This window comes from Eptesicus fuscus, chromosome 6 (genome assembly GCF_027574615.1).
Source record: "Eptesicus fuscus isolate TK198812 chromosome 6, DD_ASM_mEF_20220401, whole genome shotgun sequence".
Taxonomy (NCBI): domain Eukaryota; kingdom Metazoa; phylum Chordata; class Mammalia; order Chiroptera; family Vespertilionidae; genus Eptesicus; species Eptesicus fuscus.
In genome coordinates, this window is record NC_072478.1 from 31258875 (window position 1) to 31281830 (window position 22956).

General features: G+C 50.3%; 1 protein-coding gene across 1 annotated transcript in view; it reads left to right on the forward strand.

Moving 5' to 3' along the window:
• EPHX2 (epoxide hydrolase 2) overlaps positions 1 to 22129 on the forward strand; it is a 60777-nt gene extending 38648 nt beyond the window's left edge. The window contains exons 10-19 of the mRNA XM_008150736.3: positions 951 to 977; positions 1922 to 2007; positions 3608 to 3719; positions 11035 to 11106; positions 12943 to 12976; positions 14843 to 14945; positions 16643 to 16712; positions 19924 to 20004; positions 21500 to 21558; positions 21697 to 22129. Coding sequence (XP_008148958.2) covers positions 951 to 977; positions 1922 to 2007; positions 3608 to 3719; positions 11035 to 11106; positions 12943 to 12976; positions 14843 to 14945; positions 16643 to 16712; positions 19924 to 20004; positions 21500 to 21558; positions 21697 to 21775 — 723 coding nt within the window. The 3' untranslated portion in view covers positions 21776 to 22129. The remainder of the gene's footprint in view (positions 1 to 950; positions 978 to 1921; positions 2008 to 3607; positions 3720 to 11034; positions 11107 to 12942; positions 12977 to 14842; positions 14946 to 16642; positions 16713 to 19923; positions 20005 to 21499; positions 21559 to 21696) is intronic.
• The last annotated feature ends 827 nt before the right edge of the window (positions 22130 to 22956 follow it).

The window sequence follows — 22956 nt, forward strand, 5'->3', positions numbered from 1 at the left end:
TGAGGCTTGAAGATGGCCATCTTCTCCCTATATCTTTCTTTACGTGCTTTTTCCTCTGTGTGCATCTATGTCCAGATCTCCTCTTCTTCTTTTTTTAAATATGTTTTTAATTGATTTTTTTTTGAGAGAAAGAAGAGAGAGAGAGAGAGAGAGAGAGAGAGAGAGAGAGAGAGATACAGCGATGAAATGTCTATTGGCTGCCTCCTACACACTCCCTACTGGGGATCGAGCCTGCAGCCCAGGCACGTGCCCTGATGGGGAATTGATCTGGCGACCTCTCAGTGAATGGGACGATGCTCAACCAACTGAGCCACACTAACAGGGCTAAATCTCCTCTTCTTCTTTTTTTTTTTTTAAATTATGCTCATAATTATAATCATATGTCAGAATATGGTAGTGATAATGACAGTATATTTTAGGTGAACATTATTCTTTTAGGCAATTTTTCTAATACTTGTTATTCTAGAAATAAGATAATTTAGATTTTCTTTCTTTTTTTATATTTTATTGATTTTTTACAGAGAGGAAGGGAGAGAGAGAGTCAGAAACATCGATGTGAGAGAAACATCGATCAGCTGCCTCCTGCACAAATGTGCCCACAACCAAGGTACATGCCCTTGACCGGAATCGAACCCGGGACCTTTCAGTCCGCAGGCCGACGCTCTATCCACTGAGCCAAACCGGTTTCGGCTAAATCTCCTCTTATAAGGACACCAGTCATTGGATTAGGGCTCACCCTAATGACCTCATTTTAACTTTCATCACCTTTTTAATGACCCCATCTTCAAATACAGTCACATTTGGAGGTACCGAGGGTTAGGGCTTCAACCTATGAATTTTAGGGAGATAAAATTCAGTCCAAAACAAAGGCTGACACAGTAATTCTAATCTGGAAATGGCTGAGGTGGGTGGATACAATTTCTGATTTTTTCGTGTGTTTTCTTTCTTAGGACATGGTAACCTTCCTAGATAAATTGGTAAGTAATAATTTTGAACTGATCTCTTTGGAGAATTCTGTTTGGGTCTGGGCAATTAAAACAAGATGTAAGCCGTTCAAGGTGTTACCTTTTGGAGCCCTCGAGCGGAGTGGCAGGTTCTAGAAAAGGCACACTTTGGGACAGTGAGAGGTGGGTGGTTGACCAGAAGAAATTAACAAGGCAGAGATGAGTTTTTATTTATTTATTTATTTATTATTATTTTTATTTTTATTTTTTTCATGAAAAGCATCTACCAGGGAATAGGATACCTCTGTTTGCTTGAGTCAAGAAGTTTGGAAAATATCCTATAGGCTAATGTTTCACAACTTTTTAAAACTTACATTTGTTTTAAAATGTCTAAAATCAAATGCCTTAATTTAACATTATTTGGAACATCAAACTCAAAACAAATCAACAAGGGTGACCTACGAATATGCTTGTGCAGAGCACACGTACTATGCCTGAGATAATAACTCAGTGACAGCCTCCTCCCCTCCTCAGTTAGGCCATGTGCAAAATGAAAACAGGAAAGGGGCAGCTAGGAGAGCCTCAAAGCAGTGGGATTTGTCACTTGTTAAGGGGTGTGAGAGTTCAAGGGAAGAATCTGATATAACTAATGAGTTCCAGGACAACACCCAGGCAGGGTTCCAGGCACTAGTAAATAAGGCGAAAATGCCATGACCTCTGCAGATTCTCAGGCCTAGGAATTGGCATTGGTACTTTTGAGTACGCTGGGGACGTCTAAGAGGACACGACCCAGTGTGGCCGCCCCAGGACTGATGCTATACCTTACATGGCATGATCAGTGGAGGAGCAATCCTAGGAAGTGAATGAGAGAATTGCATCTGAGGGTTTGGGCCTAGGGGAGAGCACAGGCCTTGGGCTCTCAGCACCTCACCCCAGAAACCTGCCCACATTCGCCTCCCTTCTTTATCCTTTGCTAGGGCATCCTCCAAGCGGTGTTCATTGGCCATGACTGGGGTGGCATGCTGGTGTGGAGCATGGCTCTCTTCTACCCTGAGAGAGTGAGGTAATTAGCCCAGGAGCCATAAGAATTTGGGTAAGACCGGGACTGAATTCCCATTAGAATCCATCCTTGAGTCTCAAACCCCAGAAAACATCTTGAAAACAAATAGGTTATCTGGGAAGGTACCACCTTAGCTCCTTCATGCCCATTGACACATTAACAAGGAGGGCTTAATGAGCTAATGTCTTAGAGAGTGAGGCCTGTCCCATTTACTGGTAGTGGGACAGATAATTCAGAGACAGTATTCAGTGTGCATGCAGAAGAAGGATGGTAGACCATGAGGGGAGCGGGAGTGGGGAGTAGGAGGGGGGCAGCAGGGGTGTTGGGTTTATAGAATTAAGCATCAGGAGAGACTTTAGTCCTGGACAGGGAGTCAGAGAATGTGGCTCCCAATTTTGCCCTGAATTGGCTGTGTGACAAATCACTTCATTAGACCTTGTGTCCTCAACCACAAAGTGGCAACCTGACTACACAGCCTGCAATGTGCTGCACAGATGTCAGGCTAGAAAGGCATTTCACAGTCGCCGTCATGTCATTCTTGATTGTTCTTAGGGCGGCATTTCAGAGCTGCAGCAGGAACTTTCAGATGGTGGGTTTCGAATCTAGAGAGGCGGGTGGTTTTTGCAGCCACACTCCTTTTGAGCTGGCAACCAAAATTAAAACTTGTCTGATTTCCCGTTTCAGCCTGGGATCTTAGCAAGTTAAATAAACATTATCTTTACCGGCCATCTGGATTTCTCTAACGAATATAGTTCCTTTTTATTTGGCTAAGTTTATAAGAACGGAAACACAGGAGAACCAGGTTCAGCTCAACCCCAGCTCAAATGGTAGAGTGGGATCAAAGACTAAGAAAAAGCAAACATTTTCTAAAATATTTATAATTTATTCACACTCTTGCTTTTCTGATTTTTTTAGTTTCTTTCTCTGTCCTCCCTCATTCAAATGTAAAATAAGAGCTCAGTTCTTAAAAATTGGATTCACCAAAAAGTTTCTCTACCTACCGGGATAGATGCCAAGTTCAGATTCCCACCAGGTCTTCCATGACACCCAGATCCAGAAATGTTTTACCCCCCTGAGCACCCACGGAATTCTGTGCTGTTCTCATGCTTATAGCACAGTCTGTCTCATAATAAAGTCATGAGTGTATTTGTCTAGCTTTCCTTATTAAGTTATAATAAGCTCCTTGAATACTGATTTTATATATTTTTTCTCCCCTAGTATATAGCATGGAATTACACTCAACACAGGAGAGACACAGTGAGTGAAGGAAAGAAGGAAAAAAATGCTAAAAACTAGGGAGAAATTGTAGTGTTCCCATATTCTGATCAAGGTTGATACACTACATGTAGTTGTGTGTGTGCTCTGTCTCTGTTCATCTAAGGCAAGTGAGAAATACTGCAGTTTAACGGGGGTGGGTGGGGAGGGGATACACTGGGCAGGGAGTCAAGAAATCTGAGTGCGGACCCCATTCTCGCACACACTGACGTGTGAGAGCTTGTGTACCTTGCTTTCCCGCTTTGAGCTTTGGCTTGATGTGTCCTTTCTGGTCCTTATAGACTGTCGTCTTACAGGGTCTAAGTCTTGGTGCCTCTTCTTTCCATAGGGCAGTGGCAAGTTTGAATACTCCCTTCATGCCAGCAAACCCCAATGTGTCCCTGATGGAGATAATCAAAGCCAATCCTGTTTTTAATTACCAGCTCTATTTCCAAGAACCGGTAAGTTTGGGGCCCTGAGGTCAGTGACCCCAGCAAGGTGTTGTTCTTCTTTCCCCTTTCTCTCCCCTCCCCATTGGCTTGATGTATCTCTGTCCTCTTTAATTTTCTGTGGCGTTAGTCAGAAATTATTGTACAAGTAGGCTCAAGTGAAACTGACTCCAGAGCTCAGCTGGTCCTTTCCAGGTCATGGTGTGTGTGTGTGTGTGTGTGTGTGTGTGTGTGTGTGTGTGTGTTGTGGGGGGTGGTGAGGGGGACAGGGGTGGGGGTGACAGCACACCAGGTTCTCCTGCTTCTTCAAAACTGTGGAGTGGGAGCTGAGCACTAGTTTGGAGCTGTTTCCTTTTAGTCCTCTGCCTGAGATTGGGGTAGAACCCACCTCTAGTTGCTGACAGCCCCTGGCCTCTTGCCAGGGACCTGGTATATTGGCTTCTTGAGGAGTAAGGTTTGTGATCACAGGGAGCAGCAGAGCCTAAAGCCCTGCACTGGCCCTTTGTGTGCTTTGGGAGATGTGGAGGGGTTGCTAGGTGTCACCCCATGTTCCCCAACACCCAGGATGCCCCTTGGAGCTTGGGTGATATGTGTGATGGGGTGTCATTGCCACATTTCATAGGGATTCACTGAGAGCAGCAACATGAGCCAGCATCATCTGCCTCCCTAACCCCATAGCTGACCTCAGCTGTGGGGGCACCTGCTAGTCATTCATTTGTGGACTCTGGACCCCAATGTCCAGCTACATCCAGGTAATTCCAGAAAGGATAAAAGAAGTTTCCTTAACACTGTAAAGAGAGAAGATGGATCAAATTCATTAATCAAGAACACAAGAGTGTTTCCCCACATCTCTCACCCAGCTCTTGACCTTCCGATGCTTGAAGGTCGTACCATTTATAGCAAAGGTCACAACCAACCCAGTTTTATTGTGTGTGTTTTTATAATATACTAGAGGCCCGGTGCATGGATTTGTGCATGGCTGGAGGAGGGCGGGGGATGGAGACCCTCAGCCTGGCCTGTGCTCTCTTGCAATCCAGGACCCCTCAGGGAATGTAGCAGTGCGCCAAGCGGCAGGTGGCCAGGGAGGAGCCCAAGCCAGGGCCAGGCCCCATGCTCATCCCAGTCCACTGTGCCTGGTGCCACCGCTTGGTAGCACTGCTGCCGAGCTAGGAGAGACTCTCGACACCGCCACAGCTGCTCTCACCAGCCATGAGCCCGGCTTCTGGCTGAGTGGTGCTCCCCCTGTGAGAGCACACTGACCATCAGGGGGCAGCTCCTGCATTGAGTGTCTGCCCCTGGTGGTCAGTGCGTGTCATAGCGACTGGTTGACGGAACGTTTGGTCATAATGGTCGCTTACACTTTTATATATATAGATTTTTATTTATTTCTGAGAGGACAGGAGAGATAGAGAGATAGAAGTATCAATGATGAGAGAGAATCATTGATCGGCTGCCTCCTGCACACCCCACACTGGGGATCAAGCCTGCAACCTGAGCATGTGTCCTGATCTGGAATCAAAACGTGACCTCCATAGGTTGATGCTCAACCACTGAACCATGCTGGCTGGGCAACAGCCACCCCAGTTTTGATTCAGTGAGTAACTTTTCTCTAAGAGATGGTGCCTCGAAAGAGGAAGTTTTTATTCGAGCGTTAACCTTACCCATTCAGTAAGGTGCCAGATGAGTCCAGCAGTATCATGAAAAGACACTCAAAGTATCACATCCCCCACTGAAACCAGGGCCCTCCCGAGCCACAGCCCGGAGTGTGGGAAGAGCCAGCTTCCTTACGTTTGAATGGAGTCAAAATGACCTTAATTAGTTTGAAGTCGTCCTGCTCTTGAAGAATGGGTATGATTAGATAGCATAGCAGTCAGTTAGGGCTGCCATAGCAATGTACCATGGACTGGGTGGCTTAAACAACAGAATTTATTATCACTCAATTCTGGAGGCCAGAGGTCCAAGATCAAGGTGTCTACAGGGCTGGTTTCTCCTGAAGCCTCCTCCTTTGTTTGTGGATGGCCCCTTCTCCATGTGTCCTCACATGGTGTAGCCTCTGTGCGGGTGTCTCTGTGTCCACATTTCCTCTCCTTATAAGGATACCTGTCTCAGACCCCATCTCCCAGCACCATTACAGTCTGAGCTGCTAGGGGTCAGGACTTCGTAGGAACTTCGGGGAGACACAGTTCAGCCCGTAACAGGTGGGTAAAGGGAAGAAGAGACAGGGTCCCTTGTGAAATAAATAGGAGGATGACAACAGGAGGGGGACAGTGTGGGGGAAGGGTGGGGACTGTGAGAAACAGGCATCTTTGGAATGCGATCCAGTGGGACTGGAAGGAGGCAGGTTCCTTGTGCAAAGCCTGGAAAGGAGCCCCAGGTTGTAGTCGATGTCAGCGGTAGTGGAGGTTCATCACCCCATCACAGGTGGCCCGTGAAAATCCTTTCAGCGGGACTAGAAATCGGAGGCCAGTCTAAGGCGTGATGTTCTGCCTGTCGCCCTCTCCCGGGTGTTTGCTTCACCTGGTACAGCTCACGCTGGGGAAGCATCTGGTGACGGGGAGGGAAGCAAACGGTGGATCTTGGTTCCTGAGTGGCAGCTCCTTGGCCTCTGGGAATTGAGGAGGGGACAGAGCGCCACACTAAATTAGGAAGCTGGGTTTGGGTCCCTCTGACCTCTTATTTGACCCATTTTTAATCTCTGGCTCTGCTTAGCTCCCACCATGAGAGTCCAACCCCCTCCCACTGCCCTCTGTGTGCCCAGAGCTCCCCTCCCAGAGCCCCCCATCCCACAGGCTTCTTCATCGCCTCGAATGCCCCATGCACCTTTGTCACTTCTCACCCTTGTACCTCATCCCCTAGCCCAGCCCCAAGCCCTGTGTATAGGTTACAATGGCCCTCAACACTCAGGCCCCACCAGTGGGGTTCCCCATGTGGAGAATCCAGAGGGAGAGAGAGGGTGTGGGGTTTCGGGTCCACTTTTTTCTCTTCTACCTCTTTTTTTTTCTCTTTTTCATCCTTTGGACTGAATATTTGTAAGAAGACTCCTAGCTGCTGTGAAACAAAGGTGCCCTGTAATGTGTGTGAGGGATTGAGCATTACAAATATGTTCAAAGGTCCGAAATGTTTTAACTAGTAGTACTTGTGAAGAATTAATATTCATTATTTCATCTAGCGCATATTTGTGCATCTTCTATTATGTGCCCTCAAAGGGCTTCAGGGTTCCCCAAGGTTTCTTCAGACTACACTTTGAGAAATACTGCTTTATAAAAAGCTGTATTCCTGTAATTACAGGAGATAGAAAAAAGGAAGTAGTAGCTTCACTGTATATTGTGTTTTGATCAAACTTCATTTAGAGTATTTATCAGTGGGATTTAGGTCATTAGAGTTATTTTCATTATTTTTTAAGTTGTAAAATACACATAACATCAAATTTACCATTTTAACCATTTTAAGTGTACAGTTCAGTGGCATTAAGCACATTCACATTGTTATGCAACCACCACCACCATCCTCTCCAGAACTCTCTTCATCTTGCAGAACTGAAACTCTGTCCCTGTTAAACATTAACTCTCCACTCACTCCTCCCCTGAGACCCTGGCAGCCCCCATTCTGCTTTCTGCCTCTGAATTTTACTCCTCTAAGTGGAATCCTCCAGTGTTTGTCCTTTTGTGTCTGGCTTATTTCACTTAGCATTATGTCCTCAGGGTTCATTCACACTGTAGCACTGTCAGAATTTCCTTTCTCTTTAAGACAATGATAGCCTACTGTACGTGACACTTGTTTCTTCATTCATCCATCGATGGACAGTGGGGTTGCAGCTACTGCTTTTTTGAGTGCCGGATGCAGTTAGTTGTGTTCTCAACAGGCCTGTGGCATCTCTCCCGGCTTTTCCGCTGAGCAAACAGAGACTCTGACGAGCTTACTAACTGGCTGGTACTAGGTACATGATGGGGTCAGGATGTTGACCTGGTCTTGCTTGACTTCAGAGCCCACGTGCCTCCCCATACGTCACGCTGGGAGGGAACTTGGACTTGATTGTGTCTTGTGTGTCCCAGAAGAGAGGGGAGGAGCAAACGAGAATAAGCTCAAAGTCCTCATTGGAAAAGTGACCTCAGGGGAAAGACACTAAATCATTGCAGTCCCAGCGGGCAGAGTGTTTGGTTTCAAAGGTTGATACAGTCATTGTGAGAAAATCACTACCTCTATTGTTCTCTTACAGCAGCTTGGTTTAAAAGCTGCAGGAAGAGTTTGGGGATGGTTTTATTCTTAAAAGCAAAGCCTCTTGTCAGGGAAATGGTGGATATTCAAATCAGTGATCTGGCCACTGCCAGGAGCCCAGGAATCCTGCTGGCATGGTCAGGGTAAGCACAGAGCAGGGTCTTAAGGAGAAACTGTGCACCTGGTTCTGCCAGCAGGTCTGCTACCACTCAGTGATGGAGCAAGTCCCTTCCTATCTCTGGCCCTCGGCTTCCTCATCGGAAAAAGGATGGTCTCACTGGATGGTTTTCAAACAGGTTAAAGCTGCAAATGTAAGCTGAAGCCAGGCCAGTAAGTTAAATATGACAGGTGCACCTAACGCTCTGCTTCAGGGACGGCTGTTGGTAGACAGCCTTCCTTCCTGTCTCTCCTCCCAACTGGGCTCCCATCGCTCTCCAGCCTGGAGGAATCATCCTTGAGGGCTCAAGGTCATTCCAGACTCTTTCAGCCCAAGGAAGGCTCCACTGTGCTGGTGCACCCAGCCCCCCTTCCCGCCTCCTGCTCTAGTTTGCTGAGCACTGTGGGGTGTGGCTTAGGCAAACTCCAGGTTTAGATCCAGCCCCACCCCCAGCTCTTTGAACCCTTAGCCCATGTGTTTACTGTCTTGCCCTGAGAATGTGCCATGTCTGGTGGAAACTAATACTAAAAGGTGTGTTTTTCTTTGCTTGGCAAAGAAGGGATAATAGGCTTTGCATTTTTATTAGTAAGAAAAGGAGGACGAGGAGGCAGCAAAGACAAAAAATGAGCTTTAAAAAAAGTACTGAGTTGTGTAAAATAAAAAGTCAAATCCCCCTTCACTCATTTAGAACTAGCTACTGTGAATGGTTTGGTATTTCCCATTTTTAAAAAATATGCTTTTAAGTGTGTGTGAGAGTGTATACATAATTTTTAGTATAAGTTGAATCATTCTATTTATTTTTAGTATAAATTGTGCATCTTCTTTTTTATTCAATATATCTTAGACAGATTTTCCTATCAGTACATATAGATTTACCTCATTCCTTTTCAGATGGGCCATGATTCATTTCACCAGTCCTGAACTTTATCATGGTTTTGTTTTTGTGCCATTCACGGAAGACACTCGCAGCATTTCATTTTTGTTTTCTTCAATGGGTGGTGTTATGTTACAGTGAAAAGTACCAAATTCTGAGGGGCTTAGAGTCTGAAGTTCTCGTTTCCAGCCTGGCCGTTTATAATCCACCTTCGAACAAGGTCACACCTCAGCCTGAGCGTCTTCATCCTCGAGGTGGCCTTCCCACCTCAGTGGCGTGTGCCCAGCGAGTGTGGCGTCAGAGTGACTTGGGGTGCCACAGCCGCTCTGAGGCCTGACTCCTCTCTCTTGTCTGCCTGGCCAAGCTGCAGGGAATAATATAATTTTCTCCTTTTGCCCAGGCATCAGATGCCTCTATCCCTGGCATCCTCAACCCCAGACACAACCCTGCTTTCTGGCGTGCTTTGAGAGAACTCGGCCCCAGTTATTATCAAGGTAGACGGAACATGAGTCAGCTGCCGTCCCCGGCCCGCTGATTAGAGGGAGGCTCCCATCTCCCCTGTGAGACAGTGTCTGTGGCCTTGGCTGCTGAGGCACAGAAGCTGCCCACGCTCATGCTTTGTGGGAGCTCCCTGGATTTTCTATGGACCCTCTTGGCATCTGTTCGCTCTCGAAGGACCATTTGAGGGCCAAAGCCCCGCCCAGACCTCTGGCCTGCGACAATGCCTCCACACGCTGAGATACACCCCTGGGCTCCTGAACAGCAGTGGTTTCTGGGATGGGGCCGCTCTCAATAAATAAGAGTGATGACTCGTGGTGACAGGGCTGACCGGGGCTTTCATCGATCACTTTAAATGTACTTCCTCCCGTGGCTATTTCTCGCCTCGGCATCCATCACATAGCAGATTGATTCTCCATCATAATTGAATCTTACAGATGTAAGGGATTGTAATTAACGTGACAACATCACTTTCCTCATAAAATCACAAACTGCAGACCCAGCACCGCCTCATGACAAATGTCCTTTGCTGCGGTGCTGGCATCCCGTGGATCCAGAGCTCTCAGGGTCTGCACTATGCAGAACAAACAACGCAGTGGAGAGGGAACTCTTGGAGTGTGCAGGGACGGAGGGCGCTGGCCACTGCAGTGCCTTATTGCCTGGCTTAGGGGACCCTCCTCTCTGGGAGCATTCCTCGGAGAGGGACGTGCATACCGTCAGCCTCTACCCAGGACCAGTCACAGATGGTCCCGGGAATAAGATGAGTGGATGCTTCCCTGCTCTCAGGGAGCTCCAAGGAGACACAGCAAAGGCTCTGTGGGAACGAAGAAGGGCAGAGTTATTTTACTGTGAGGGGGTAGACAGGACTTCCTGGAGAGGGCAGTGTTTGGGACAGATGTTGAAGGCCAGACTGAGGGGTGTAGGTGTTCTTGGTGGAAGCTACAATATTTTAAATCAGGGAGGTGGGGAAGCAGGGCACCCATTTAGAAAACATTCTGCAATCCCGTTTAGTTGTTACCTGGGTGAGCAGTTGGAAAGGAGGAGATAAAAATAGATTGGCACTTTGCTATAGACTGAATGTTTGTGTCCACTCCCCACCCTCACCCCACCACAAATTCATATCTTGAAATCTAATCCTGATGTGATGTTAATAGGAGGTGGACCCTTTGGGAGATGATTGGGTCTCGAGGGTGGAGCCCTCATAAATGGAATTAGTGCCCTTATGAAAAGAAACCCCAGACAGTCCCCTGCCCCCTTCCACCAGGTGAGGACACAGTGAGAAGAAGCCATCTATGAGCCAGGAGTGGGCTCTCACCAGACACTGAATCTGCTGGGGCCATGGTCTTGGACGTCCCAGCCTCCAGACTAAATAAGTATCTGTGTTTGTAATTTACACAATTTGTGGTTCTGTTACAGCAGCTGGAATGGACTAAGACACACTGCCACGCTCTGCCTCGGTTCCTTCCCATAACACTGGTCCCCTCAGGGACTGTGTGGAGGAAGGATCTCTGTTATTTCTGAGTGGTTGCTCCTGGTGGATCTGTGCCTCAGAGACAGCTGACTTCCTTTACACTTTGTTTTAGGGAGTGGCTGAGGCTGAACTGGAAGAGGACCTGTATCGGACTTTCAAACTCTTTTTCAGAGCAAATGATGAGGTGAGAGGTACAGGGATGGGAGGGTTAGAAGGGGGCTAGGTAGCAGGGAGGGGAAGCTGCAGAGGTGCAAAGGTCTCTGGATGACCTCCCTCGGAGGATGGGGTGGGGACTGGAGCCTGGGAATGAGCAAGCTGGCCTTCTTCCCTTTGATTTCTGTAGTCAGGGTGAGTGGGATCCTCACTCTACCGGTCACACTAATGGGGGAAGGTCACGTCTTCACTGCCACACACCAGTAAAGCTTTGAAACTAAAATCAAAGAATGGTTATAATAGTGACTGTGGAGAAATTATACCATTTTTACCAACGTGCATAATTGTTTCTCAAAGCCTCAAATTCATTGCTGTTTCAACCCTTTTCATGAACAACCACAGTTGCTTATAATGGTTTATCTCCATACCCTCCACCCACCCTCATAATAGTCAGTGCCTGTTTAGCCTTTCCCATGTTTGCCACTTTCTGTGCTGACCATTTCTAGCACCTCACTTCTTTATATTGAGTTCATTTGCTTCTTTCTGAAGGACCTTCTTTTGTAGTTAGCTCTTTCCAGTCTGTTTTGCTTTCAATCTGGAACAATAGTTTGAATATGGAATTCTAGGTTGACAATTTTTTTTCTTTTAGAGGCTCCTGTCATTGTTTATGCAAAATCTGCCTCAGGTCTACCCTATTATTGTTTTGTTTTTTTTTTAGTGGTGTTTAATCTGCAGGTTAACCCATCTTTGAAGTTTTTTGTTTCAGTGAACATTTTTTTGAAATTTATGCAAGTTTTATTTGGTTCCTTTTCAAATCACTCTGATCTATTGTTCTGTTCTTGCTTTTCAGTTTCTTTTATGTTTTTAATAATTTTAAGCATATTCATTTTCATTCTCTCCCTCTCTCTCGCAAGTTCTATCATTTGATATTCACTATTTGCTATGTTTGCTGTCTCTTGCGATGGGATTTGGAGGAGAGGGGTGGGAGAGAGAATGGAGGGAGTTTTGTAATTTTGGTTTGTGAGCTCATTTTCAAGCAGCACGGAATCTGTGCCAATTGGCTTCAGCTGGGATTGAGGAACTGGCCCTCTTGTGTCTTAGCCCTGGCTGCTTCTGTCAGACATCCTGGTGGTGTTACTAGCCCAGTCTCACTTTGTTGTGGTTGTTGTTGACTTTGCTTCTTGGGGATTTCCAGATCATGGAGATAGTGTAAATTCAAACCGGAGCACTTGTGAAGACAGGCTCGTAGCCATGAATTTCTGGGTGAACGTTTTTTGGTTTCCTCTTAGTTCCAAACTGAATGGATCAACTCCTTTGACATCTCTCTGTCATGATGGGTGGGACCACAGATTTACTGCGGAGGGTCTTATTTTTTTTTAATATATATTTGTTTTATTGATTTTTTACAGAGAGGAAGGGAGAGGGATAGAGAGTTAGAAACATCAATGAGAGAGAACCATTGATCAGCTGCCTCCTGCTTACCCCCTACTGGGAATCGAACCTGGGACCCTTCAGTCTGCCGGCCGACGCTCTATCCACTGAGCCATACTGGTTAGGGCGAGGGTCTTATTTTTAACTTCCCATCGGCCATAGACCTAATGTCTCATCTCTTATTCCCATTGGTTGATATAATCAAGTACTTATATCACCAAGACCTGCAAGGACTCGGCGGGTGGGGGCCAGGGGGGAGGGCAGCCTGGGCCCAGAGCTTTGATTGTTAGCTATTTCTGCTGTGATCCCTGAGGACTTGCCTACCTCTCGGGAGTTTAGCATGTTTGTACTAGTCTGATGGCACTAGTAGGTGACCTGTTCCAGCATATTTTCTTTACTTTACCCATGACATAATCTCCACCTTTTCTTCCTACAGGTTGTGCTCAACACGAACAATGTCTGTGAAAATGGTAAGAGGTATTCTTAGGAGGGAAGGGAGATAGGAGGGCCATGGCAGGAGCCAGCTGAGCATTAAATGAGCATTTCTCCATCTGACTCTATGAGCACAAACAGCCACCTGCCAGCTCTGAACTATGACTTGCTTAACATAGGGTTCCCCGCAGGTGACTAACACTCCCCTTAGCCCTGGGCTGACCATGGGGCCTCAGGTTCCTTTCCTTCAGGAACCTTTGGATTCAAGATGTTAAACAGTAAGAGCTCGGAGGACTCTTAGAGCTTGTCAGGGCAATCCCAGCTTCTACTGACAAGGACTGAGACCCAAAATAGGAGCTGACATCTGCAGGGTCACCTGGTGCAGGCAGAGGGAGAGTTGGACTAGACCCCAAGCCAGGTATCCTCTGTCACAGTCCACTGTCCTCTCCTCCATCCCAGCCCCATGTCCTATCATCCAGTTCCATCACATTTCCACCCTTGTCCTCCCTCCTGGGTTGGAAACAAGTGAGGAGTCAGAGCGGAGAACAGACTGGAGTTCATCCATGGCTCTGAGATCCAGCACTGTTCCCACAGACCTTAACTTTGCCCCAACACTCTGGCCTTACCATTATTCACTTGTATTTTTATTGATAATGAGGACACTACTACTTGTTTGTGCACCTACTGTGTGCATCAAATGCTGGCCTAGCCCTCTTTAGATACATTATTTATAATCCTCATGACACCCTAAAAAATCCCATTATTATCTGTATTCTACACATGAGGACAATGGGGCTCAGAGAGTTAAGGAACTTGTCCAAGTGTCCAGGTTGGGCTTAAACTCCTCTGGCCCTAAAGGCCATACTCCTGTCACTGGTCAAGACCACGTCTCCCTTCCCTCTCGCCTCCTGCCTCCATTCCTTTTCTCAGTCATTCAGTCACTCTGCATTCCTTTGTTCTGCAGACGATTTGAACTCACACTTGGTGAGTCAGGGACAGACATCCAAACACATGCAGCAGAGTCGGGGAGTCCAAGGTGAGGCAGGTGGACGGACAGCAGGACCGCAGGGAGGTGGGCAGAAGGGGCTCTCAGCCCGGCCTGAGACAGCAGAGAGCTAGGAGCTCCGGCCTCCGGGGCGGCTCCAGTGCTTCATCACAGAGGCAGGTGCTCACATAGCCCTGCGATGTAGCTCACAGAAGGCTGCGTCCCCAGCTCCCGTGCCTCCAAAGCTTCCAGCCTGAGACTGGGGAGCCCCCCGAGGCTGTCCCCCATGAAATGGCAGTGGTCCTTGGGCTGTCCATCAGCATCATGGGGTTGCCCCCCGCAGGACGGGGGACTGCCAGGACACAGCGTACACCCCTGAAAACAAGTAAGATTCCACACCGAGGACACTGAGGGAGGGTCCGTGAGTGTGCCGAGGGCAACAGCATGCCTGCGCCCTGGCCGGATTGTTTTCCAGGCTCCGAGGACGATCGGAGCAGGCACTTGTGAACATTCCAAGACTCTCAGTGGAGATATCTGAAGAGGGATGGAATTCGTTAAGCTCTGGAGGAAAGGCTTCGTCTAGGGGAGAGGGAGAGCTGGAGGGCTGGCAGGGCGAAGACAGGTGTCATTCTGGGACGGAGGTGTACGTTTTGGAAGGACAGGAGGCGGGTGGTCAGTCCTCGTGTGTGTCCTAGAAGCTGAGGCCTGGGTGTGACACCGTTGGATTCTAGAATGACAGAGGCAACACAGACTTCTCTGACAGAGGAGAGGGGCTTCCTGTGGATAAGAGCGAATGAATGAAGGAGCACCAAGGGAGGCGGGAGGCAGGCAGGGGGTCAGTCTCCATTGCGAGGGCCGGCACTCGTTGCTGCGACCCCTGGCCGAGGGCGTGGGGTCGGAAACAAGCGGCTGTTTGCAGGAGGACTCTTTGTGAAATCCCCGAAAGAGCCCAGCCTCAGCGGGCTGGTGACCGAGGAGGACATCCGGTTCTACGTGCAACAGTTCAAGAAGTCCGGTTTCAGGTACGCGGAGTGGTGCCCGGGACACGGGAGAGGGCTGGTCTGCACGCGGCTGCTGTGCTCTGATGCAGGACAGGCCTGATTCCCCCCCACCCCCACCCCCCCACCCCCCCCCCCCCCGCTGCCCCCGCGGCCCCTGCCGACCGACCTGCCTCCAGGGTGGGAGGCTCACCATCGGCTCTAGTTGGGGATGGCTCACCTCCCTCTACCTTATGGGCCCCCTCAGAGCGGATGCTTTTAACCTTTTTTCAGTCACGACCCCTGTGAGACTCAAATGACAGTTCTGAGTTCTTTCTTCAGAAAAACACCGACACTCAAAAACTGCAAACATTTTTAGGGGGATTGGAGACCCCTCTCTCTTTTTAAACAGCTTTGTTGAGCTCTAGCCCACATACCATAGAATTCACCCTCCGCAAGCGTCCAGGGCAGTGGTTTCAGCCCATTCACGGAGCCGTGCAGTCATCACCACGTTCCATGTCAGGACGATTTCATCGCCCCAAAAAGAAACGCCGTTTCCTTGAGCAGTCAGCCCTCCCCCACTTCCTCTCCACCCCCTAGTCCTAGGCAGTCACTGCCCTCCATCTCCACGGATTTGCCTGCTCCGGACCTTTCACTTAAATGCAATACAGTGTGCGCCTTTGTACCTGGCTTCTCTCACTTAGCTGGTGCTCGCTCTCCGGGTTCTGCTCTCCGGGTTCGCCACGTTGTAGCAGGTGTCCAACCTCATGCCTTTGGCTCAGACCTGTGTTCACGCTGATGTTCTGGGCCTCTGCTCTGGAACCACAAAGAACTGCTCCAACAGCCCCTTCCCCGCACAGCCCTTCGAATATTTACATGTTGCAAATCTTTGAAGCTCATGGTTTCTTCAAGGATGTTGCAGTTCACCACATTTCCATCCTTCTTCTCTCCCTCCTGCCTCTCTCCTTACACTTCCATCCTTGACTCCAACCCAGGGACACAGCCAAGCCCTGGACACTGCCCTGGTCAGCCCCGCCCCAAAGTCCTCTATCCTATAGCCTTGGCTGGGAACGCCTGTGGCCCCCACCCTTTAGCCCCAGCATCCCTTGCACCACCACAACCTACAACCTTCCTTTAGCTTTTTTTGCTTCTTCTTTGGAGGCGGAGACAGTTTAAGAGTCTCAGGTTTGAGGACAGATTTGCTCTGGAAGGGAGCATAGAGGTCATGTGGTCTCATGCCCTCCTCGTTCAGGAGGGGAAATTAAAAGTCCCAAAAGGGTATGTGGCTTGTCCAAGGTATTCCCAGGGCCTAGAGCTGTGAGACCCGAGAGGCCCGAGGACTGGGAGAGGGTTCTAGGTCCAGCCCAGAGCCACCTTGGCTGTCCCTGAGGGGACACCTCTGCACCACCCCCTGAAGTCCCTTTTCCAGGGGTTTCCCAGGGCAGGGGAGTGGCCTCTGGATGGTGAGGGCGCTAAACAAGCTCCCACCCTCTTACATGACAGCCCCGGGATGACATGGAGAGTCCTGGGGGCCGGCTTCCGTGTGACGGCCCTCTCCACAGACCCTGTCCGCGAACCCCCTGTGTCCCCAGGCCTGGCACTTCCGCACGATTGTGCTGGGCTCAGTCCTCTTTCCCCCAGAAGCTTGGCTCTCCCTGGGAGACGGGTGCCTGGTGGGTCCGCAGCACAGTCATGGACTAAAGCTTTCCTCTCTTTATTCCCTGATCTGCCCCCGCCCCCAGGGGTCCCCTAAACTGGTATCGAAACATAGACCGGAACTGGAAGTGGGGCTGCAAAGGCACCGGACGGAAGGTGAGTGCTGGGTTCGTGTTGCTCCCTCCCCCATGCGCGCACCCCCAGCCCAGCTTCCCATTGCCCTGGGTCCGAGCTGCGGTGGGCAGAGGCCTGCTGGCTGCCTCCTCTCTCCTCTTCCTCTGGGCTTCTGGAAGGGTTCCTCAAGGGTTTCCCTTGGGGCTTCTTTTGCTGACGCTTCTCTTGGCATGGGAGAAGGTGGCGTTAGGGGCGGAGCAGGGGGCTGACGGGGTGACTGCAGCATCGGTCTGGGAGGCCCAGGTCTCCGGGGGGTGCCCCAGCTCAGGGCAGCGGATGGGCCAGGGTGACTCCCGAACAGTTCACTGAAGGAGCATCAGGTGTTCTCAGAGAGGCGGGGACTCGCCGCGGCCTTATCACGTGACCAAGTCAGTCGGTGGCTCTGTTTCCTGGTTTGTCCAGCAGAAGATGCTTTCCAGTCTCTGAGTCTGCGGTGGGAGTGATGGGGCCCCCAGTACACATTCAAAACCTAAGGGTAATTGCGATTTCAAGGTCCTCGCTCACTTGGGAGCCCCCGTCATCTTGTGGACTCAACTGTGAACACCCTCTGTTTGTCGGGCACTGTGCTGGACCGCGGATTTTCCAACAAATAAAACAGACGAGGTCTCGGCCACACGGGTTCGTCTGGAGGCAAACAGCACAGAAAGCAGTGGCTAAGAGTGGGCTGGGATCCGATCCCTGCGTGGCCCTGGCCAACACACTTTAACTAGTGTGTTCTTTGTTGCTGCTTCTGTAATTTGGGAATGACAAGAATGGCGCCTACCTCTTGGGGCTAACCTGTTACGATAACATGGGTTAATGCACTTAAAATGCATAGAACAGTGCCTAGCACATACTAGTAGTTCAATGAATGCTCCTTGTCATCACTCTAATCTGTGATGGACAAAAATTACAAAACCGCAGTTTGATGGGCAAAATCTCTCAAAGTGTGGATGGACATAATGTCAAAGATTCTGAGGAGGCAAACCCTGATGGTGCTTAAGTCGGGAATTCCCTTCTACAGTCACCTTTCAGATCTCCCTCCTCTCCCACCTCCTCCCGTGCCCCCACACCAGTTTACATTTGACGTGGAACATTCTAGAGTTTGCACAGCCCCACAGCGGCCCCCGGATGACTTTCAGCACCAAAGGCATGTTTGTGTGTCTCCTGGTTCTCATTTGGAGGACAGGGTTGCGGTGAGAAGCACATGGTTCCGCATGTGGGTAAAAAAATAGTGCAAATGTCTTAATCAGGGACAAACTGAAGCTGTTTGAACATTATAATGGCAGGTGAGAGCAAAGAATAAATGGAGGCTTTCAGGGCCTCTCCGGGCCCCCTTTGTCAGTAGATAACAGAGAAGTCATTTTGCTGCCTCTACTGTCACGTTGGTAACAGCTGTGGCTGGCCCGTTCACTCTCTAGAGTCTTGGCTGCCCTTTTGAAGCATCCATTTAACTCAAAGAAAAGGAATATTGATCTCCATGCAAGGGCATTGCCTCCTTTCTTGTCCCATCCCACAGAGTGGGCCAGCCCAGGCATTCTTACACACACACACTCACGCACACACACACGCACACGCACACACAAGCCCGTGTTGGTCACTGCACTGCTAAGTTCATCTATATGAGAAAACTCCGTCTTCTCCTTTACTTTCACACAACACATTTCACTTTTGGTCATAAAATGTGTGAGGGTTTTCCCCCAGCAGGCAGTTCTCTGCAATATCAGCTGGTGTCCTGCACTTTAACTACTAAATTCTAGCACTATCTACCCGAGGTAGTGTCATAACCCACAGGTTAAGGGTTCAGTCCTACAAGACTGCCCCCCACCCCCGACACACACACATACTTCAGACACCAACGTAAGTCCAGTTGTCACCTGTGCTTCTGACCAACCAGCTATAGATCTGAGGCTCCCACCACCCCTCCCTGGTTTGACCACTGTTTGCTAGAGTGGCTCACAGAACTCAGGGAGACTCTTACACCTACAAGCTTAGGAAAGGAGGAGACAGGACACAGGTGAGCAGCCACGTGGAGAAATACAAGCGCGAGGTCTAGGGGGGTGTGAGCGCTGGAGCCTCTGTCCCTGGGGAGCCGAGTGCCACCCTCCCGGGCACATGGGTGAGTTCCCCAGTGTGGGCACTCTCCAGACTCCATGTCACTGAGGTTTTTATGGAGCTTCCTCAGGTGGGCACGATCAATGGCTCACTCCATTCCAGTCCCTCTCCCCTCTCTAGAGGAGGGGGGACGGGGGTGCTGAAAACATAAACTTCTAGTCATGGCTTGGTTTCTGGTGACCAGCCCCCATCCAGGAAACACCCAGAGTTGCCTCTTTAGAACAAAAGATGCTCCTCGTGGTCTTACCACTTGGGAATTTATAAGGGTTTTAGGAGCCCTGAGTCAGGGGCGGGGTCAGAGACAAATATTAGATGCTCCCAGTGCTCCTGTCACTTAGAAATGCCCAGGGATGCCCGGCCAGCATGGCTCTGTGGTTGAGTGTTGACCTGTGAACCAGGAGGTCATGGTTCAATTCCCGGTCAGGGCACATGCCCAGGTTGTGGGCTCGATTCCCAGTGTGGGGTGTGCAGGAGGCAGTCGATCAATGATTCTCTCCCACCATTGATGTTTCTATCTCTGCCTCTCCCTTCCTCTCTGAAATCAATAGAAAAAAAAAAAAGTCCAGCCCTGGCCGGTTTGGTTCAGTGGATAGAGCGTTGGTCTGTGGACTGTGAGGTCCCGGGTTTGATTCCTGCCAAGGGCACATGCCCGGGTTTCGGGCTTGATCCCCACTAGGGGGCATGCAGGAGGCAGCCAATCAATGATTCTCTCTCATCATTGATGTTTCTCTCTCTCCCTCTCCCTTCCTCTCTGAAATCAATAAAAAAGAAATATATATTTTTTAAAATGTCCAGGCATTTCAGGAGCTCTGTGCCAGAACCCAGAGGCAGAGACCAATACATTTTCTACCGTCGCACATCACGCTCCTAGATCTCCAATAAGGGTGATGCCTCCTTCAGGCCAAGCGTGCCAGAGCCAGAGCCAGAGCCACGGTGCGCTGCTGGGCTCCTCGGCGGGTGTCAGTAGCGGGAAGCACGGAGCATAACAATGAAGCACGCCTCCCTGCCCCAAGGAGGGAAGACCTAAATTGTGGAGGGTGCAAGAAGGGGACATTTTCCCCCTTTCTGGCTGTCACCACCTCCTGTCATCTCTCCCCAGATCCTGATTCCGGCCCTGATGGTAACTGCAGAGAAGGACCGAGTGCTTGTTCCAGAGATGTCCAAGCACATGGAGGACTGGGTAAGGGCGGGGCTGCCTGGGGCCCTCGGCGCGCCTCCTGGGCGGGAGAGGGCAGGTGTCCCCGAGGAAGGAGGCAGCGGAGGGCAGACTGGGATGTTCTCATGAAACACTTGCTGGACAAGGGCTTCCTCAGCAGCATCACTGTCACCTCTTGGGAGCAACAACATGCCTAATGCGTCCTTTTCCTTGCACCGATGCAGTCTCTCATTCATTCACTCGCTCCTTCCTTTATTCATTTCATGGGCTTGTGCTGTGCCCTTAAATGTGTTGGGACCATGTTAGATGCTGAGAAGGTTAAGATGAGTAAGATACGGACCCTGCCCTATAGGCGCTCACTGTCCTGCAGTTAATCCCATACTCAACCCAGGCAGAGAGCGAGAACCCGGGGACGAGACAGGGTGTTGAGGCGAGCATGCATGCTTGGAGAACGGCTGGAGCTCCATGAGGCCTGAGGATCTTGCTGAGCCCTCTGGACCAGGCTGAGCTGTGTGGGCCACGGGCCTGAGAGCCACCGGAGGGGGTGATGGGATTGGAAGCTCCCTCTGTTAAAAGTGTGGAGGTTGGTAGTGACTGGGGAGGCCTGCAGTGGGGTGACCGTGGGCTGGCTAGCTGCTGAGAGCGGCCCGTCCCCAGTTGGCTGTGGCCTTGTCAGCAGCATCAGGCACAGCGGGGAGGTTGCGCGTGGGATGCTGCCACGTGTGGGCTATGGATCCAGCCCAGGTGCTGCGGAAAGCTGTGAGCCCACGGGCCTGTCCTAACCCTTGAAGGTTTCTGTAGAAATTCCAGATCTCCAGCTGGTCCGTTCCAGCCCCCGGTAACTGACTGCTAACCTCGCTGGGGTGTGTTACGCTTCTGAGAGGAGAAGGGCATTTCCCCAGCCTCTCCCACACGCTGTCAAGGTTCAAGGCTGTGTCGGGAAGAAACCCATGTCCCAGCTGCTGCACTGCTGCTCCCTCTCGGTCCTGGGTGCTGGCTGCCGTGGCCCACTGTGGAGTTCAGGTTCCAGAGGGGAAGCCAAACGGCCCTGCATGCAGACCTCCAGCGAGACAGCCAGAGAAGGGGACGCAGTCACGTCTGCATGGCGAGAGCCAACACCAAGCCAGCACCTCCCAGGCAGTGAAAGGGCTGAGAACGAATGATTCTGAAGGGAGACAGTTGTGATGAGTACAAGTCAGCCCTGCATTTGAATATCAGCTCAGCCACTCTGTGTGGCCTTGGGCAGGTTCCCCAACCTCTCTGAGCTCTCCCATTACCGCACAGGATTATGGGTATGCTTCAGTGAGACAATGTATGTAGAACACCCAGGACATAGCACTTGCTCAATATGTGGTTATTCCTTTCCTAAACAACTCAGTTTTTCAGGGCGGGGGCTGGCCTATGGGGAGCAGAGGGGAAGGTTACCTCCTCACAGGGGTCCCCTTACACGTTGCACTAACCTGAAACCAGACCCACGGGCACTCTGCCATTTACTTTTCTGGCCGGTGTTTTCTTCCAGATCCCCCACCTGAAAAGGGGACACATTAAGGACTGTGGACACTGGACACAGATAGAGAAGTAAGGAGATGGGGCCCCAGGGCGGGGCCATCGGGACTTCCTGTTCACCTTCAGTAAAGGCCTTCCTGGGCTAGCCGTTCACCTGTGTGAGGTGAGCGGGTCCAGACGGTTACGAATCGTCTTTCGTTCCCTTTCCAGGCCGGCCGAGTTGAACCAGATCCTTGTGCAGTGGCTGGAAACTGATGCCAGGGACCCACCAGTGGTCTCGAAGCTTTAGGGTGTGCCGTGTGCCAGCCCCTTCATCTGCTGGGCTGCTGCTCTTGGCACCAAGATGGGTCTTACCCGCACCTCTCAGAACCAACAGCCTGGTTCTGAAGGGTGATTTTCTTTAAAGGAAGTGAGTAAAATTTGACATAATTGTAGATACAGGAAAAGGCTATTAATTCTCTGGGCACAAATGTATCACTTTCTCTCTAAGGATGATTTGTGTTCTGTGAGGGGACAAAGGGGATGGCTAGGGGGTGGCTTCTCTTTGACTAGGCCATACTTTGGCAGCAAAATCAACAGGTAATTTTGAAGCATTTCCACAGAGATCGGAACTCTTTCGTTGAATAAAGCTAAACAACTGTGATCCCGCTGTTTTTGGGAGGAGAAGTTGTTCTAAGAATGTCCCTCTGGCCTCATCTGGAAGCCATGTCGCCCGCCCACCCTGCTTCAAATCCCCTGTCTCTTGCCCAGTCCTGCCACAGCAGCCTCCTGACTGGTGTCCGTACAAGGTCTGATCGAAACGTTGCAGGGCCTCCCTGCTGCTCCCCACAAAAAGCTCGTGCACTGCCTGGCCGTTCTCCCCCGATCAGACCCCGATGATCACTCCCCGATTCCTAACGGCCCCCCAGCATCACCGAACTGAATCCCTGCACCCACCACACTGATCCTCCTCGACCTCCACCTGAGCGAATGGGTCCTTTAGCATGCAGTGTTCCCACCTGCATCTCCCCCGCTGAGACCCCAGCTGGGCTGTGAGCCCTTTCTCCCTGCCCCCAAGCATGGTGTGCTCCCAGATGGCCGCAGACCTCCCTGGCTGCACTTTCCGCAGGGAAAGCTGGGATGGTGGGCTCTCTAAGCTGAATTATGAATCATGATGAGCATAAAGTAATCAGGCCAAAAGGATATGTGTGTCCGTGTGTGTATAGAAAGCAAGGGGAAGGTCAGAAGTGGTCTCAGCTGTCATTAAGTACCCTGTGTGCCTGGAGCCTTACATACACTGCCTCTATGCTTCCCATCTCACAGAGCCGGAAATTAAGGTTCAAATAATTGGCCCAAGGTCCCTTGGCTAGTTAGAGGCAGAGCCTAGGTTCAGACACACGCTGTCTGGTCCCACAGGCTGAGCTCCTGTCAAAAATCTCCTTTCTAGCCCTGGCTTGTGTGCTCAATGGTTAGAGCGTGGGCCCATGACCT